Source organism: Molossus molossus, unplaced genomic scaffold (assembly GCF_014108415.1).
Source record: "Molossus molossus isolate mMolMol1 unplaced genomic scaffold, mMolMol1.p scaffold_m16_p_5, whole genome shotgun sequence".
In the NCBI taxonomy this organism is placed as follows: domain Eukaryota; kingdom Metazoa; phylum Chordata; class Mammalia; order Chiroptera; family Molossidae; genus Molossus; species Molossus molossus.
In genome coordinates, this window is record NW_023425388.1 from 65,647,455 (window position 1) to 65,667,066 (window position 19,612).

The window sequence follows — 19,612 nt, forward strand, 5'->3', positions numbered from 1 at the left end:
ACTTGATCTCCTCGGTAACCCAGTTATTGTTTAATAACATGATATTTAGCCTCCATGTGTTCAAATGTCTTTGCATGTTCTTATTGCAATTGATTTCTAGTTTCATGTTATTGTGATCTGAGAAGATGCTTGACATGATTTTAATCTTCTTGAACTTGTAGAGACTTAGTTTGTGTCCTAACATGTGGTCTGTCTTTGAGACTGTCCCATGTGCACTTGAGAAGAATATGAATTCTGTAGTTTTGGGGTGTAATTCTCTGTAGGTATCTTTTAAATACATTTGGTCTAGAGCTTCATTTAGAGTCTCTGTTTCCTTGCTAATTTTTTGTTTAGAGGATCTATCCAGTGGTGTTAGCTGGATGTTGAAGTCCCCTGCTATGATTGCATTGCTGCCATTTCTCCTTTAAAGTCTTCCAGAAGATTTTAAATATATTTTGGTGCTCCTATATTGGGTGCATATGTGTTTATCAAGGTTATATCTTCCTGTTGGATAGATCCTTTCAATATTATGTAGTGTCCTAGTTATGGCCTTCATTTTGGTTTTTTGGTTTTTTTGTTTGTTTGTTTGTTTTTTAATTTAATTCAATTTTTTTAATCGTAACTCGAGAACATTTTTCCATTTTTTGTTCAGGTAGAGTGGGAGGGAGAGAGAGGAACTGAGAGAGAGAGAGAGAGAGAGAGAAACATTGATGTGAAAGGGACACATCGAGTGGTTGCCACCCGCACAACCAACCAGGGCCGGGGACAAACTGCAACCAAGGTACGTGCCCTTAGCGGGAACTGAACCCAGGTCTATCTGGACCGTAGGCCGACGCTCTAACTACTGAGCCAAACCAGCCAGGGCCATTTTAAAATCTATTTTATCAGATACGAGTATTGCAACCCCAGCTTTTTTTTTTCTTTCCTTTTGCTTGGAAGATTTTTTTTCCATCCCTTCACTTTCAACCTATGTGAGTCTTTTGTTGTGAGGTGGGTCTCTTATAAACAACATATAGATGAGCTATGCTTTCTTATCCAATCAGATACTCCGTGTCTTTTTATTGGAGCATTCAATCCATTTACATTTAAGGTGATTATTGATATGTATTTATTTATTGCCATTTTTGTTTAGTGTGGTTCTATTTTTCTTCCTATTTTTTTTGCTAATTACAGCAGTCCTTTTAACATTTATTGCAGTGCCGGTTTGGTACTAATATATCCCCTTAGCCTTTTTTTGTCTGGGAAGCTCTTTATTTGACCTTCTATGTTGAATGATAGCCTTGCTGGGTAGAGTCTTGGATTCAGATCCTTGTTTTTCATGACCTTGATTACTTCATGCCACTCCCTTCTGGCCTGCAGTGTTTCTGTTGAGAAGTCAGCTGAGAGCCTAATGGGGGTTCCTTTGTAGGTAACCTGTTGCTTATCTCTTGCTATTTTTAGGATTCTCTCTTTGTTTTTAATTTTGGGCATTTTGATTACTATGTGTCTTTGTGTGGGCCTGTTTTGGTTCTTACTTGGGGCTCTCTGTGCTTCTTGAACTTGAATGCCTTCTTCCTTCAAATTAGGGAAGTTTTCTGACACTGTTTTTTAGAATATATTCTCTAACACATGCTCATTTTCTTCTTCTTCAGGGATTCCTATTATGCGAATGTTATTACGTTTTCAGTTGTCCCACAGTTCTCTTAAGCTGTCTTCCTGTTTTTTAATAGTTTTTTCCTTTTGGTTTTCTGATTGGTTGATTTTTTCTACCCTGTCTTCTAATTCACTGATCCGATCTTCAGCTTCCTCTGCTCTGCTGTTTAGTCCTTCCAATGTGTTCTTTATTTCTGATATGTCATTCTTCATTTCTTCTTGGTGGTTTTTCATTTCCAACTGGTTGATTTTCAACATTTCTATGTCTTTACTTATGCTGCTCATGTCCTTACACATGCTGTTGAGCTTCCTCAAGATCATGACTCTGAATTCTAGTTCTGTTAACTTGCTTAACTGCACCTCATTTATTTCATCTTCGGTAGAGGTCTCTTGTTATTTCATTTGGCTTTTGTTTCTGTGTTTCACCAGTTTGGCTGTCACAGTGGGCTTTGGAGCCTGCCACATTTTCCATGTGGGTGTTGGTGTTCTGCTGTTTGAGGCTCCCTCTCCTGAGTTTGGATGTGCCAGGGAGGACCCACGTTAAACACCTCTGTCAAGTCTTACTTTCCTGGTTAGAGTTGCTAGCCCACGAATGGTACAGTTATCCTTTAGCTTTTTGCCTGGAGGCTATCAGTAGGAGTTACTTAATGAGCCTTGGCTTCTCAGTTGAATGGAAAACTCCCTCAGGTGTTTAGCAGAAGGTGATTTCCTGAGGGTGAGGCAGATGCTGGTTGATAATGGGATTCAATTAGCATTTCAATGGCCAGCCGGTGGGGTTGAATCTCAGAGGGAGGGGCCACCAATTCTCTCCAGGGCCCTGGGAAGGAGTAAGATGACCACCATCCTGTGCCCTGCGTGGCCGCCACTCATCAAAATCTCTGAGCGCCCTCCAAATCCCGAGTGTCCCCACACAGTTCCAGTCCAGTCTGCCCTCCCTCTGCCGGAGCCCAAGGTGAGTGGCTGTGGCTATTTTAGGGTCTGTCCTGGCTCTGCACTGTGGAGCCGCTTGGGAGTTTAACCTGAGGGCGCTGCTCACAGCTAAGGCTGCTGCTTACAGCCAAGGTCACTGCCGACTGTGGGCTCCCAGCTCCCCTCTCATGCCTTCTCAATTCTACCAGGAGTAAGTCAATGTCCCTGGTTATGTGATCCTCCAAGCTGCTTTTCTGTTGCTTTTTCTGACGATTTGTCTTTATTTTCATTGTAATTCCAGTTTGTTCCTGTGAGATGGTCTGTGTTGCTTCCGTCCTCTCTGCCGCCATTTTGGCCCCCCTAATACAGGGTTTTTTACCTATAAGGGCAGAGGAATAATGTACTGTATATAGCTTTGGAGAGTAAGCCAGGCATTTTTTTTACTTTTCAATTCAAGGTAATTAGAATGAAGAAGAGAATAACATCCATCTGAGAGGGCAGCAGGAGAAGTTGTGTGTTCAGAGTAGTAGCTGACATCAATTAATATAGTGAAGTTGAGGATAAGAATAATTTGGAATTTTGTAAACACGTTTTCAAGTTTTAGGAGAAAAGTAGAAAGACTTAGAGGGAGAAAACAATTGGGGGTTGAATGATGGGTAGGGGAAGCAGAAAGCAGTTTGGGGATGAGAATATGAAAAACCAGTTAAGGCCCAAAATATACGATAACTGAGGATAACAGGAGTATGAAATGCCTTGAGTGTAGCTGGTGGCAAAATTTCCAAAAGAAACTTTGGTCTACAGTCCACCTTATATGAAGGTGGTGAATACTTGGTTTTGTCTGCAAGGAATGGTTCTATGCAAGTCCTGGAGAGCAGACCAACATGAGATTAGTTTTTGAGATGCTGACCAAGGTTTAGAAGTAACAGTAGTAATTACATTTGGAAACCATGCTGTGGGAAAGATGAAGTTGGAGTTCCCTGAGTTAACTTATGCAAGACTGTAGATATTTTGAACTCTCTCCATAGTTCCAAGGAACACTAGAGTAAAGGCTATAGCAATCAAAGACAAATGTCATGTAATGTGACTGATGTTACTTGAATGAGTGTGGTACTAATTGACTCCTTTAAAGCCAGCATGGCTTAAATTGCATATTGCGGAAGAATGGAGCATGTGGGACTGAAAGTGACCTTGCTCTTATCATTCTTCACTGTATCTTGGGCTGATTGATCTTTGTTTTCCATCTTTGAGAAGAATGCATTTCTTGAGTGACAGCATAAGTAAACCACATCTTTAAATGATAATCTTAAGTTGTCATAGATATGTAAATCTTTTTGAGTATTGTTATAATAAAGTGAACATCTCTTCCCTCTAGCAAGAATGATCAGATCTGACAAAGCTTTTATCTAAGTAGCTTAGAAGAACACTTTCCATCTAGCAGTTTTTATATTGCAATTATAGCTTCTTTGTTATTGACTTCTGTGAAAGGGGTCTCCAGAATCAATGTAGACCCATGAGTACATTAACCGTTCCCTCATTTAACTCATTTCACATCTGTTTAAGAGCCAACTAAAAATAGCAGTGATAAAGGTGATAATGTATTTAATCTCAAGTACTAGATAAAGCTAATGAGCTTAATGTATGTACTCAATAATTATTAACATTTTGGATTTAGGATGCACTGCAGAGGTGTTCATAACTGAACTGAAGTCAGGAAAGTTTTATTTTGTGGTATTCTTCGTTAATTCCTGTCTTCTAATTTTATTGCACCAACTCTGGTGGAACTAATATAAATGCATGGATACTTTTATTTATGAAAACAAGACTTACAGAACTTAATCTTTTCACAGATTATAAATAAGGAAATTGATTTGTCATTTCAAGTTCACTTTAATGGGATTTTAACTCTCTAATCTACACATTGCATACAACAAATATTTATTGACTTTCTCTTTCGACAGCATAACAATGTGAAAGCAATAGAGAGAAAATTTTTTTAAAAGTAGTCTCTATCCTAAGAATATGAGGTGGGACCTAGTAGGTGGAACAAGTTTTATAGATAAGTGATATTTAAAATAATACTAATAATAATGAATGATGGCTAACACTTTAGTTAGACTGGGCACCTATTTTACATACTAATTTATTTTATTCCCATAGCAATCCTTCAAGATAGTTACTACTAGTGTTCCTATTTGCCAATGAAGCAATTGAGGCACAGAGATGTTAAATGACTTGTCCAAGGCCACATTGCTAGTAAGTGATGGAGTTGGGATTCATTCAGACCCAGGCAGTCTAGTCCAAGAACCTGTGCTCTTGGTAACTATTCTGTACTGCCTCTTGTTCCAGGATAGTAGTAAGGAAAAAGTATTCTAATGCTGTTAAATACAGTAACCCCTAGACTCCTGTGGCACTTTAAATTTCAGTTTAAATTAACTAAAATAAAAAATTTAGTTCCTCAGTTGAACTGCTCCGTAGTTATGTTACTAGTGGTTACTGTATTGGACATTTTCATCATCATGAAAAGTTCTTATGTGAACAGTACTTATAGAAAATTAGTGTCATTGCAGTTCAAGAGAGAAAGTAAGATGTTTGTGAAGAATGGAAAATTATACTGGACACTGATGATTGAATGGGTGGCCTGGGCAACAGATGAATAGACTATTCCTCAAGAAGAGGGATATGTATTATAGGTGAAAGAGAAGAAACTGGTAATAAATTCAGTTCTGGACATAATGAAGGGCAGTATCTGAGTTATCCACTTGAAGCTATCCAGAAAGCATTTGAAAATGAGGTGTTAAAACTCAAGAAAAAAATTCTGAGTTGGAATCATCTGTATGGAGATAATCCTGAACCATGAGAGATTATGAGGTTTTCAAAAAAGAACATTTAGAAAGAGAAGAGCTAATGAAGAACTTTGGGATTTATTTCGAGAGCTGAAGGTGAAAGGGGATCAGAGAAAGACTGATCAAAAGGTAGGAGGATAGCCAAGATGATGAAATACCACAGGAGCAAAGAGAGATAAGAATTTCACGAAGGGAGGATTGATTTTTTTTAAATTTTATCCTCCTCACCTGAGGACATTTTTGCATTTTATCTTCAGATAGAGTGGGAGGGAGAAAGAGAGAGAGGGGAGACGAGAGAGAGAGAGAAACATTGATGTGAGGGAGACACATCAACTGGTTGCCACCCACACGACCCCATCCGGGACCGGGGACAAACTACAACCAAGGTACATGCCCTTAGCGGGAACCAAACCGGGTCTCTCGGGACGTCCCATCGACGCTCTAAACACTGAGCCAAACCAGCCAGGGTGAGGATTGATTTTTAATATGAAATACTATAGAGATATAAGGACTGAGAGAGAAAAAATTGAATTTGGTGATGATGAAGTCAGTGATGACCTTTGAAAGTGCAAGGAATGTTAGTGGTAGAAACCAAATGATGTGAGTAGGCAGAGAGGAAATAGAGACAAAGGTTTAAATCAATCTTTCACAAAGTTTAGAGGTTAAATAAAGGAATGAATGGGTACAGAACAGAAGGAAAAGGTAAAGGGTTGTGTGTGTGTGTGTGTGTGTGTGTGTGTGTGTGTGTGTTCAAGGGGAAATGAGCTTGGCTGAAGGCAAAACAAGATTACTGAAAAGGAGAGGTAATTAGCAGCAACCTCCATACTAGTCATTTATTAATTTGTTTATTCAGTACATATATTACATACCTACTGGGTATCAGACACTGTAAGGAATTGGAAGTGCAGGCATACCTAGTTTTATTGTGCTTTGCTTTATTGTGCTTTACAGATGTGATTTTTGCAAATTGAAGGCAAGACCCTCCACCAGTAAAAACATTACGACTCACTTTATTATGACACTTGCTTTATTGCAGTTGTCTGGAACAAACCTGCAATATCTCTGAGGTATTTCTGTATAGCAGTGAATGAGACAAATTCAGTTCCTGCTTCCTGGTGTACTTTCCTAGTTGCTCTGTTCTATCCCCGCTTTTCTCCAAATCTCTTCTAAGACCTCCTATATTTTTGCATCTCTTTGATAATAACTCAGCAGGCATATATACTAACCCAGACTTATACAACCAGCATTCTTTCTTGATGTGTATTATTTTCTTTACTAAATTTGTTTCTGCTTTTTAAAAGTTACAAACAATAAATAAACTATTCAAATGAGACAAAACCTTTTGTACTTAGTCTTGATTTGGTTTCCAATAAAAGTCAAGAGTTAAGTAAATGAGAAGTACTATGGCAGTGGATGGCAATGGCAACATTGAGGAGTATGACTCCTTTTCTGATTTGATGATCAGCACAAACTATTGCTGCCTGTTGAGAAATATTTCCTTATATAACTCTAAAGTCTGTAATGACTTTATGTATTAAATCCTTGATGATCTATTTAAATGTAAAACACATTGCTTATAGTTTGGCATTACCCCCACACCCATCTTGCTGAGCTCTTAATATAGCACTGAGGAACCACTTACTGTGTCAAGAGCAATACCTGTTATAATGTCAAGCTTTCCCTTGGAGATCACTCACCCATGTAAAAGATACAATTTATAGCCACAAGCCACTGGTTTAAAGTTCTGAGAACTCATTCCATTTGAATCAAGTTGAACAGTATTAATTGAACATGTTGAAAAGGAAGAAGGACACCTTCTCTTCTAATTCTAGAGGGAAACAATGAAAAATGATTAGGGAAGGTATTTTGTCAGACTGGCTTGGGACTGTGTGAAGCCAAAAGGGATCCAGGTAGCAGGCTTAGTACATTGCAAAGCTAAGAGGGCATGCTACCTTGGAATTGTATTACATGGTGGCTATTCTTAGAGAAATATTCTTACAGTCTTTTAGGGGAGGTAACATTAGACATTTGAAATAATTTTAGAGATAAAAGTGATGTACTGCAGTGGTTGCTAAACTTAATCATGTAACAGAATCATCTAGGGAGCTTTCTTTAAAACTACAAATTATGTATTTGTTTTTATTTTTTTCCTTTATTGATTTTAGAGAGAAAGGAAAGGAGAGAGAGATAGAAACATTGATGAGAGAGAACATCCATTGACTGCCTCCTGCATGCCCCCCACTGGGGATCGGGCCCACAACCTAGGCATGTGCCCTGACTGGGAATTGAACCTGTGACCTCTTGGTACATGGGTCGACACTCAACCACTGAGCCGTACCAGCTGGGCAAAACTACAAATTTTTTAAAAATGTAACTTAATTTTTTCCACCACCATTTATCTCCTCTGTGCCCTCTTCCACCTCCACCCATCACCTTCCACACCCCTGCAATCACCATACTGTTGTCCATGAGTTCTCTCTCTTTTCTTTTTCTTCTTTGTTCAGTCCTTCCACTCCCACCACCTCCCCCTCCCAGAACTGTCTGCCTGCTCTCTATCTGTGAGTCTGTCTCTAAAAATACAAATATTTGAGACCCGCCCTAGACACTTCAGGAGTGGTCTAAGAATCTGTATGTTTAACAAGCTTCCTATTAGTTCTGATTTAGTTTGTTCTCAGGACTGTACTTGAGAAGCACTGGTGTTCAGTAAAATAATAAACTGAACATAATAAAACCTTGGAGGATGAGCTATCCTAAATTTATTGATTGATTTAAATAGACATAGCCAAGCATCTAATATGTACTAGGTACTATGCTATTTTCTAGGCCTACAAAGATGAATAATACATGATCCCTGTCCTTACACTCAGAGTCTAATAGAAGAGATGTTGGCAGATAAATAAGATAGTGCAGTTAGAAATGACAGATGTGTACAGGGTGTTATGGCAGCAAGTAGGAGTACCTAAACTGCCCTGGTTGGTTTTGGGTCTTGGCGACAAGGGAGACAGGATCAGGAAAGCTTCACTAACGTGGCTGAGCTTTTTGATAACAGGTAACTGATTCTTTATAACACTTTGTATTGTTTCAATGTTTTTGCTTGGAAATCTTGTTAAAATATGTTTCCTTGTTTTCTTAAACAGAACTCATATAATTTCACCTTTGTTATCAGTTGTGTATGCCATATAACAAAATAGTGTTACCTTTTATCACAGTATACAGAATTAGTTCCCATTATCCAAAATGGTCCCTGCTGCTATGATTTTCCTGACCTCTTTGTTTTCAGTCTGATAATTGTCATAATATCTCTTAATGATATTTTGACTGTCTATGAAGTATCTTATTTACTTAAACTTTTCCTTAGACAAAAGGATTTTGACCAAAAAAAAAATGTGAATAAGTAAAAAGTGTGAAGCATTCTGTTATGTATATGAGTTTTAGTGCATTTTATGACATCTATTTTAACTACTGAGCTATCTTGTTTTTTATTATTTCAAAGCCATATAATACACATAATGAACTCCTTCATTCTTTTTTTTTTTTTTTAATCCTCATCCGAGGATATTTTTATATTTTATCTTCAGACAGAGTGGGAAAGAGAGAGAGAGAGAGAGAGAAACATTGTAAGAGTGACACATTGATTGGTTGCCACCTGCACAACCCCATCCAGGGCCGGGGACGAACTGCAACCGAAGTGCATGTCCTTGGCCAGACTCTAACCTGGGACTCCTTGGTCTGCAGGCCACTGCTCTAACCGCTGAGCCAGACCAGCCAGGGCACAACTCCTTCATTCTATAGACAAAGAAACCAAGGCCCAAAGATATTAGGGATAATCAGTGGCAATCAAAGAATATAATCTAGGCCTCCTGATACCAGAATAGTTGTATTCTATAAAATCAGCAATTCTTATTTAGGAATTACAGCAAAATCATTTAGAATTGTTCAAAGTATGGATGCCTAGGACTGAACCCCAAATATTGTTATCCAGTAAGTCTGCCAGGTACATTTCTTTTTAAGGTCTTTTTTTTTCTCTTTTTAAAAGTGTACTTGCGATGATTTTATATGATATATACATTGTGAAAGAATTTCTCCCATCTAGTTAATTAACACATCCATCACCTCACATATTTATCTTTGGGGGGGCACATTTAACTTATACTCTTAGCATATTTCAATGATATAGTACAGTTTTATCAACTATAGTTACCATGTTATACCTCAAACCTTATTCATCTTACAGCTGAAAGTTTATACCCTTTTATCAACCTCTCCCTATTCCCCTCTCTCCAGCCCCTGGGAACCACTAAACTCTGTTTCTATGAATTTGACCTTTTATTTAGATTCCATATATAAGTGATACCATGCAGTATTTGTCTTTCTCTGTCTTGGTTATTTCACTTAGCATAATTCCCTCAAGGTTCATCCATGTTATCATAAAAAAAGCACAATTTCCTTCTTTCTCATGGCTGAATAATATTCCATTGTATACAGTATTCCATTGTATATATAAATCATTGTATATAAACCACATCTTTATCCATTCATCCATTGACAGAGACTTAGGTTGTCTCCAAATCTTGGCTGTTGTGCATAATGCTGCACTGAACATGGGAGTGCAGATACCTCTTCGAGATCCTGTTTTCATTTCCTTTGGATATATACCCAGAAGTGGAATTGCTGAATCATATGATAGTTGTTTGTAGTTTTTTGAGGACTCTCCAAACTGGTTTCTTTTTTTTTTTAATTTAAATTTTTTTTTCCCTTTATTGATTTTAGAGAGAGAGGAAGGGAGAGAGAGACAGAAACACCGATAAGAAAGAACATCGATTGGCCTCCTCCTGCATGCGCATGTGCCCTGACTGGGAATCAAACCAGTGATCTCGGTGCAGGGATCGATGCTCAACCACTGAGCCACACCAGCCGGGCTCCAAACTGTTTTAAATAGTGCCTGCACTAATTTATGTTCTTCCAACAGCGCACAATGGTTCCCTTTTTTCTTCACATCCTTGCCAACAAATTTTCTCTTTTCTTTTTTTTTTTCCATTGATTTTTGGAGAGCATGGAAGGGAAAGGGAGGGATGGTGGGAGAGAGGGAGAAGAGAGAGAGAGAGAGAGGGAAACATCAAGGTGAGAGACACACGTGGATTAGTTGCCTCCCATACATGCCCCAGCTAGGGCCAGGGGTCAAACCTGCAACCCATGTACATGCCCTCGATCAGGAATCGAACCCATGACCCTTCAGTGCTCAGGCCAATTCTCTATCCACTAAGCTACACCAGCCAGGGCTCTCTAGTCTTCTTGATTACAGCCATTCTAACAGGTGTGAGGTGACATCTCAATGTCATTTTTATTTTTATTTCCCTGATGATTAGTGATATTGAGCACCTTTTCATGTACCTGTTGGCTATCCGTATGTCTTTTTTTGGGAGAAGGTCTATTCAGTTCCTCTGCCCATATTTTAATTGGATTGTTTTGTGGATTTTTTGTTTTGTTTTGCTAATGAGCTGTGTGAGTTCTTTCCATGTTTGGATATTAAACTCTAATCAGATAAATGATTTTTAAATCTTTTCTCCCATTCCACAGGTTGCATTTTTATTTTGTTGATGGTTTCCTTTATTGTGTAGAAGCTCTTTCATTTGCTGTAGTCCCACATGTTCATTTTTGCTTTAGTTGGGATGTATATTTCTTTTTAAAAAAATCTTGGATGAGTCTGATACAAACCCCTGAACCACCATACTAAAATCTGACTCTCAATTTTATTCTAATATATAAGGTTGTCATATATCAGAATTTGTTTCTAAACAGTTATATAGTATGAGCCTATAGAATCTATATCATGAGAAAGGGATTTTACTCTAGGTAAGAAAGTCATTGGAGGGTTTTGAGGGGAAAGGAGATATGATCTAACTTGCATTTTAAAAGGATCACTCTAGCTACAATATGGAAAGCAAATGGTGGAGGGAGGGTGGCAGGGGACCTGTGAGCCCAGCAGGACTGTAGTAGGAAGGTCAGTTAGGGGGTGATTACATTCATTCAGGCAAAGGGGATGGATAGAGGCTCTGAGCTGGGTGGTAATAGTGGAGGTGGTGATAAATGAACAGATTTTGGATATATTTTTAAGGCAAAGGCAATAGGATTTGCTGACAAATCAGATATGCAGTATGAAAGAACTTAAGGATCACAAGTTTTGGGCCCTTCAAGTAACTGAAAAGATGAAATTGCCTAAATTACCTTTTACTGAAATAAAACTGGGAGAAGAATAGGTTTGGGAGGAAGATCGGGAAATTGTTTTTATACATTAAATTTGAGGCATCTGTTAGACATCCAAATTGTAGTCTGGTGGCTATGGTAGTCTGAAGTTCAAGGAACTGGTCCAGGGTGGATAAAAATTTGGAATTAATCAACATAATGACATTTAAATTATAAGAGTAGGTGAAATTGCCAAGACAGCAAGTGCTAACAGAGAAGAAAAGAGATCCGAGAACTAAATCTTAGGACACTCCAACAATCAAAGGATAGAAGGTTAAGGACATTCCAATTGGAGACTGAAAAGGAATAGCCAGTGGGGTGGGAAGAAAACCAGGAGAGTGTGATATCCTGGAAGCTAAGTAAAGAAAGTATTGCAAGGCAGAGGAGTGATTAGTTATGTCAAATGGTAGAATAAGAGGAAAACTGTTTCTCGATCCTGGATTTAGCAGTGTGGAAGCCATTGGTGACCCTGATAAGGAATAATTCAGTGGGATGATTGGGACAAAAGTGTGACAGGCATGAGTCCAAAAAAGAATGTAAGAAAAAGAATTAGACACAGTTGAGGACAGACTCAGAAGTCCTTTGGAGGGCTTTCACTACAAAAAGAAACAAAGAGACCCAAAACACTAATTAGAAAGAATATATGCACTCCTTTGTTCATTGCAGTGTTATTTACAATAGCCAAGATTTGGAAGCAGCCCAAGTGCCCATCAGTAGATGAGTGGATAAAAATGCTGTAGTACATTTACACAATGGAATACTACTCAGCCATAAAAGGAAAAGGAAATATTACCTTTTATGACAGCATGGATAGACCAGGAGAGTATTATGCTAAGGGAAATAAGCCAGTCAGAGAAAGACAGATGCCATACGATTTCGCTCATATGTGGAATTTAATGAACAAAATAAACAAACAAAATAGAAACAAACTCTTAGATACAGAAAACAGACTAACAGTTGTCAGAGGGGAGGGGATTTGTTTGGCTGGTGTGGCTCAGTGGTTGACCCATGCACCAAGAGGTCACCAGTTTGATTCTCGGTCAGGACACATGCCCAGGTTGTGGGCCTGATCCCCAGTGGGGGGCATGCAGGAGACGGCCAATCGATGTTCTCTCTCATCGATGTTTCTATCTCTCTCTCCCTCCCACTTCCTCTCTCTCTAAAATCAATAAAGGGAAAAAAATTAAAAAACAAAAAGATGAAGGATTAAGAAAAAAAAAAAAAACATTCATAGGCACAGACAACAGTATGATGATTGCAAGAGGGAAAAGGAGTGGGAGAGGTAGAAGACGGTAAAGGGGGGCTAAATGGTGATAGAGACTTGACTTTGGATGGTGAATATACAGCATAATAGAATCATTAATTAATTAATTTAATTAAAGGAACAGAGAAACAGCATGGTAGCTTGAGGGAAGTACATAAGGTTAAGAGAAATTAATTTTCTTTCTAACATTGGAAAAATTATGGCATGTTGGTATGCTGGTGGGAATTATCCCAATTGAGAGGGAAAATTTGATGATGGAAAGAGAGAGGAGCTACATCTTTGAAAAGAAAGAGGAGATGGGATCTCATGCACAAGAGGCGGGTATTTGGCATAGGGACACAGAGCCTATCTCTAATAACTGGAGGGAAAGTAGATTTTACAGGCATAAATGCAGGGAGGTGGGTACATATGGGAAGAACAGGTAGACATTCTCCTCTGATTGTTTTTGTCCCAAAAAGCAAGGTTATTAGTTGAGTTTGAGGACAAGGAAGAGATATTAGAAATTTGAAAAAGAGGGGAAAGTATTAAATAGTTATCTGGGAGAGATAAAGAGGAAGTGAACTATGCAACTGACTGAAGGACAGCTCCACAGGTACAATTGAATTTAAAATGAATCCAGTCAACTTGAATGTGTATTTTTCTGACCTTCACATTCAGGTAGCTGGGTTGTAGACATGGAAATCAGGGAAAAGGGGGATATAATTAAGGTTGGAATTTTGTCAGGTGAATACAGTGTGAGAGAGGAGCAAATGAGTGACTAAAATGACAAACCAAGGAACTTATGTTTAATTAGGAAGGGAGGCTTCGGAAGTGGAAGGGGAAGGTGTGGAAGGCGTTAGGATCAATAAACTACATATAGAGTCTTGTGAGGTCAAAGATTATTAGAGTTGGAGTATTGGACGAAGCTTGAAAGATAGGACATGATGATCAGAGTCAGAGGCTGAGATGCTGATATGCAATATCCAGTGCTTTCAACTGGAATGAGGGTGCTTATCAGTTTTTTAAGTGGCTATAATAATTATTTGGATGGGTTGATTTTTTAGATTCATGACTACAAAGAAGGAACCCCAGAAGAGAAGGCCTACTATATAGAATTATGGGATGTTGGAGGCTCTGTGGGCAGTGCCAGCAGTGTGAAAAGCACAAGAGCAGTATTCTACAACTCTATAAATGGTAATGCATTTTTTAATTTCTACTGTTTATTAATGTTCTAAGAGCACAGATCATCTGATATGGAATGTTATGAGATGCTGGACTCATCTTAATTTAAGAAAGATTTAATTACTCACAACTCTTAATTTAAATCTGCATATTTATTCCAGTTTGTGTTTCTAAATTCTAACCATGTAATTCAGAACATTAAATATTTATTCTAAGTGTTTTTAGTTATTTTTTAACTTATCTTTATTGTTGAATGTATTACAGATGTTCCTCATCTTTCCCCCATTGACCCGCTCATCCCCACTCCCACCCCCCCTCCCGCCTTTTCCCACACTATTGTCTGTGTCCATTGGTTATGCATATAAGTTCTTTGGTTTATTTCTTCCCACCCCCAAATCCCCTTCCCTTTGAGGTTTGTCAGTCTAACAACTAATTTGTACTTCTTAATTCCTTCACCTTTTTCACCCACTCCCCCAAACCTCCTCCCATCTGGCAACCAACAAAATTTCTCTATATCTATGAGAATGTTTCTGTTCTGCTTGTTCATTTTGTTTGTAGATTCAATTTTCGGCAGATATGTATTCATTGCCATTTTCTTTGTTCATATATTTTATCTTTTTCTTCAAGAAGACCCTTCAACATTTCATATAATAATGGTTTGGTGGTGATGAACTCCTTTAGCTTTTCAATGTCTAGGGAACTCTATATGGCTATCGATTCTAAATGACAGCTTTGCAGGATAGAGTAATCTAGGTTCTTGCTTTTCATCACTCTGAATATTTCTTGCCACTCCCTTCTGGCCTGCAAAGATTGTTTTGAGAAATCAGCTGACAGTCTTATGGGAACTCCCTTGTAGGTAACTAATTGCTTTTCTCTTGGTACTTTTAAGATTCTCTTTGTCTTGATCCTTTTGCATTTTGATGATAATGTGTCTTGGTTTGGGCCTCTTGGGGTTCATCTTGTTTGGGACTCTCTGTGCTTCTTAAACTTGTATGTCTGTTTCCTTCACCAAGTCAGGGAAGTTTTCTGTCATTATTGTTTCAAATAGGTTTTCAGTTTCTTGTTGTCTCTTTTCTCTTTCTGGCACCCCCAAGATGCGAATGTTAGCATGCTTGAAGTTGTCCCAGAGGCTCCTTATACTATCCTCATTTTTTTGGATTCTTTTTTCTTTTTGCTGTTCTGATTGGGTGTTTTTTGCTTCCTTATATTCCAAATTGATCGTTTGCTTCTTGGCTTTACATACTCTACTATTGAATCTGTGTAAATTATTCTTTATTTCAGTTAGTGCCTCCTTCATTTCTGACTGGTCCTTTTTTATGCTCTTGAGGCCCTCAATAAGTTCACTGAGTTTTCACTAAGTTCATTGAGCATCCTTATAAGCAGTATTTTGAACTCAGCATCTGTTAGGTTGCTTATCTCCATTTCACTTAGTTCTTTTCCAGAGTTTTTTTTCTGTTCTTTCATTTGGGACCTGTTTCTTTGTTTCCTCATTTTGGCTGCCTCCCTGTGTTTGTTTCTATGTATTACTTAAGGAGAGGTATGGGCTAGCTGAGACCAGATGCTGCTTGTTTGTTTGTTTGTTTTTTAATCCGCACCCAAGGACATTTTTCCATTCCTTGCTCAGATAGAGTGGGAGGGAGAGAGAGAAACATCAACGTGAAAGGGACACAATCAAGTGGCCACCACCTGCATGACCAACCAGGGCCAGGGACAAACTGCAACCGAGGTACGCGCCCCCAGCGGAAACCGAACCCGGGTCTCTCTGGACCGCAGGTTAATGCTCTAACTGCTGAGCCAAACCAGCCAGGGCCAGATGCTGCTTGTTTGAAAGAACTTAGGAAAACCTGAAGCAGGATCCAAGACAGGCCAATCCTATGCTAAAGCAACTGGCAACAGCTTGAGTGGGCCTGAAAGGTGGGTGGGGCGGGGCCTCAGGGAATCACCAGGGTGGAGCAAACAGTGTGAACCAGGTTGCTGGAGTCCCAGATATGGTGGCTGTCTGCCGGCCCAGGGAAGGGCTCACCAAAGGAACAAAGACCTCTGACAGCATGTCTGTCCAGGAGAAAGCTGCCTCTCCAGCCCTTGCTCCAATGCCAAACAGCTCAGTTCTTCCCCATATGTCTCTGGTGTCTTTCAGGCTGCCTCCCCCATGCTGGAGCCTGGAGGGTGTGAGTCTGAGTAAGTCCATGCATGGGCCCTTTAAGAGGAGCTGCCTGGGGCTCCAGCCACCTCAGGCTCCCTCAGCCTCAGTTCCCGCTGGTTTTTCCAGTCAGAAGTTATGGGGTCTTTCCTTCCTGGCACTGGAACCCTGAGCTGGATACCTGGTGTGGGTCAGGGACCCCCCCCATCCCCCAGTCCTCAAGGAGGACCTTCCCAGCCGAGGTATCCTCCTGATTTGTATTCGCCACACATGGGTATGGGACCAGCCCGTGGCAACTCCTCCCCTCCTACCAGTCTCGATGTGGCTGCTGCTTTAATTCTATAGTTGTAGGACTTCCATTCAGCTTGATTTCAGGTGGTGTTGAATGATAGTTGTTCTGTAGTTTAGTTGTAACTTTGATGTGGTTGTGGGAGGATGCGATACCCCGTGTACCTACACTGCCATCTTGACCGGAAGTCTTAAGTGTTTTTATTTATATTATTGTCATAAACTAAATATTAAGAAATAAAATTGTATTTTGGAACTTTCAAAACACTGTCCCCTGAGAGGACTATTTCTTTAGTCAGTTGGGTAAGTACAATAGAACTATTAGGAATCCCATAGTCTAATGTCACAGAAATACAAAGACTTCTTTCATCGGTCCCTTAGAGAGAGTCCTATATAATTAAGTATAAAAAGATGCCTAAGGGTGTTTTTAGGGGTGGAAAATGTTCCTCCAGTTACACAGATTCAAATACCTGGAGCAGATAAACAGATGGAGGCATGTAATACAGGACATAATTGCACTTTATAGAGGGCCTACCTATTGTGTGTCAAGAGACTAAACTTATGATTTACCTATAGAGTTTCTTTACCTTCTCTTTTTTAAGTTCATTTTATAAACTTATTTTTACTGTAAAGTATAATTTCAAGTTATCTTTGATTGATGTACCAAAAGATTTGGCATCTTACCCCTTCCCTCCTGTTGTATGCTTAGCTAATACTCATTTATACTCTTTCACTATTAGGTAAGCACTGTAATTACTAAGTACCCTCATTCCTTACATTTCTCTTTCACTGTCTTATCTTCCCATGTTATAAGCTGTTGTGGATACTATAAAAAGAAGTAGAGAAGCTTCTTGTCATTGGATATATGCCATAGAATACAGGATGATTCCATGTTAGGTCAGACCTGTGTCCCATTTAGCTCATAATTCTGTCTGAAAGTGTACCAAACTAATTGAAGAAACAAAACATTCATAAATGAAACAAAACACAGTTATAAGATAGTGACATCAGTGTGTGATATTATACAAGAAAGAACATGATAATGCCATATATTAAAATAATGTATATTAATGAGAAAAACAGTAAGATAGTCTTAGACTACTTGTAGAAAAGGAGAGAAAGAAAAGAAGCCTGGTTTAGACCTAGAATCAAGTGTTAAAACTTGGTTTATATCAGCCAAATGACTTGTCAAAGTTGATATCAGTCTGATCTGGTAAAGAGAAGTTTGGATATATAATAATTTTGAACTTTGGTTTAGATCTTTCTGAGAAAAAGTTAAGAGCAAAATAAATTTAAAGATAAAAAATTATAAGTAATGTTAAAAACCATTCAAATCCTAGAAACTTCATGTAATTGAGTCATAAACTTAGTAAGTACTTAAGGAGAAAGCCATCTAAGTCCATTTATTTGACTATCTTTTCTGTACCTACTATTTATTAGTCATTGGTCTCTTCCTTGCATATATTTTGTTATTTTTACAGATAAGACTGAGATATATTTCCTTTTCTTAAAGTTAAAAAAGTCCTGTTAGCCCTGGCCAGGTATCTCAGTTGATGGGAGCATCATCCCATACATCAAAAGGTTGCAAGTTCAATTCCCAGTCAGGGCACAAATGCAGGTTCCATCCACAGTCAAGGGTGAGTATGGGAGATAGCCGATCAGTGTTTCTCTCTCATATCACTGTTTCTCTCTCTTTCTCGCTTCCTCACTCTTTAAAAATAAATAAATAAATAAATAAATAAATAAATAAATAAATAAATAATAAATCAATGAATACACATCCTCTGGTGAAGATTAAAATAAAAAAATGTGTTATATAAACAAATTTTTATGTTTTGTTATTCTAGCTCTGGACCATTTCTCTTGGTGGAAGCACTCAAGGTTCTTTACTCCATCTACCCTCCTTAGTGTTCTAAGAAACAGAACATAAGATTCACTCCATTCAAACGCACAATCTTTATTCTTAGCATTAACATTCTTCTCTCAATACCCTACCTTCTTCCCACTGCAATGAACTAGGCTGGTAATAAATCCCCAAAGGAAACCTCTAAAGTGTGTCTCTACCTCTCTCTCTTTTCAGATTAGAACATATTCTGATCAGCTGTCACCCTGATTTTTTTTACCTCTGGGCCCCAGTCTAACCCTTCTAGCTCATACAAACAAGAACTCTCAACTCAAATGAAAGAGGGAGAATAAAGAAAAAGGATCTCAAATGCCTTTAAAAGTTCCAGAGTCTTAAATAGAGATCTTCAAAAAATGAACTCCTCCCAGTCCATCTAATAGCTTATCTAGGCCTTTGTAATCCTTTCACTTTCCCAACCAAAAGTCTCACCCACAGTTTTATGATATTTATACATGGGAAGTAGGAAGAAGAGAAAATAACTGTCACTCCTGTGCCCTAAAGTGAGACTTTATTCTGCTTTTCCTCAATCTTTTACTGTCAAATTAGCTGAGTTCAAATTCTGGCTACACTACTTACCATGTGACCTAAGGCAAGTTATTTAACCTCTCTAAGCCTCAGTTTCCACATATGTAAAATAGAGGTAATTCTTACCTCATAGGACTATTCTGAAAATCAAATGATATAACACATGTAAAGCACAATATGTAGCGTGTAAGTGATGAATACATATTATCTATATTCTTTAATGGTAGCTCTTTATTCCTTTTTAAAAATACCTCCAATATGTCCTTGGTGTCTTTAGAACACCTCATTGAGTGCAGTTGGATATGGGGACAACTGTCAGATCTCTATTCCAGATACCAAGAGAGAGAATGGATTTATCTGAGCCAGCTTGAACAAGTCAGGTGTGACATGCACAACCATCTTTATTGCACAAATGTCTGTGAAAACTAGAGAAGCCAAATAATTCTAACTCTTCTGCCCTTCTTTTTCAAATTGACATCTTGAAGATGGAGGAATCGTCTGTTTTACGTCCTCTCTTCACAGTGGAATCTGGGTAATACCAAAGGGTTGGGAGTTTGAAAACCTATTGTCTTGTGACCTCCAGATATCCTAAATTCCACTAGACATTAAAGCTTTTCCTTTTCTATCTATAGCTTATTGTAATAATTACTTGCTTGCCTTTCTGTCCATGATCTTCATTGAGTCTGTTTAATTGTATTTCTTATTACATGTTGTTATTTTTCTGT

General features: G+C 38.5%; 1 protein-coding gene across 4 annotated transcripts in view; it reads left to right on the forward strand.

The window, feature by feature from the left end:
- Nucleotides 1-19,612, forward strand: part of RABL3 (RAB, member of RAS oncogene family like 3) — a 48,540-nt gene that overhangs the window by 14,074 nt on the left and 14,854 nt on the right. For 3 of the 4 annotated variants that reach the window (XM_036243744.1, XM_036243747.1, XM_036243745.1), the window contains exon 3: nucleotides 13,914-14,043. In XM_036243744.1, the coding sequence (XP_036099637.1) occupies nucleotides 13,914-14,043 (130 nt within the window). Of the gene's footprint in view, nucleotides 1-2,402; nucleotides 2,564-13,913; nucleotides 14,044-19,612 lie in introns of those variants that run through there. The other variant, XM_036243746.1, reaches the window with a different exon arrangement.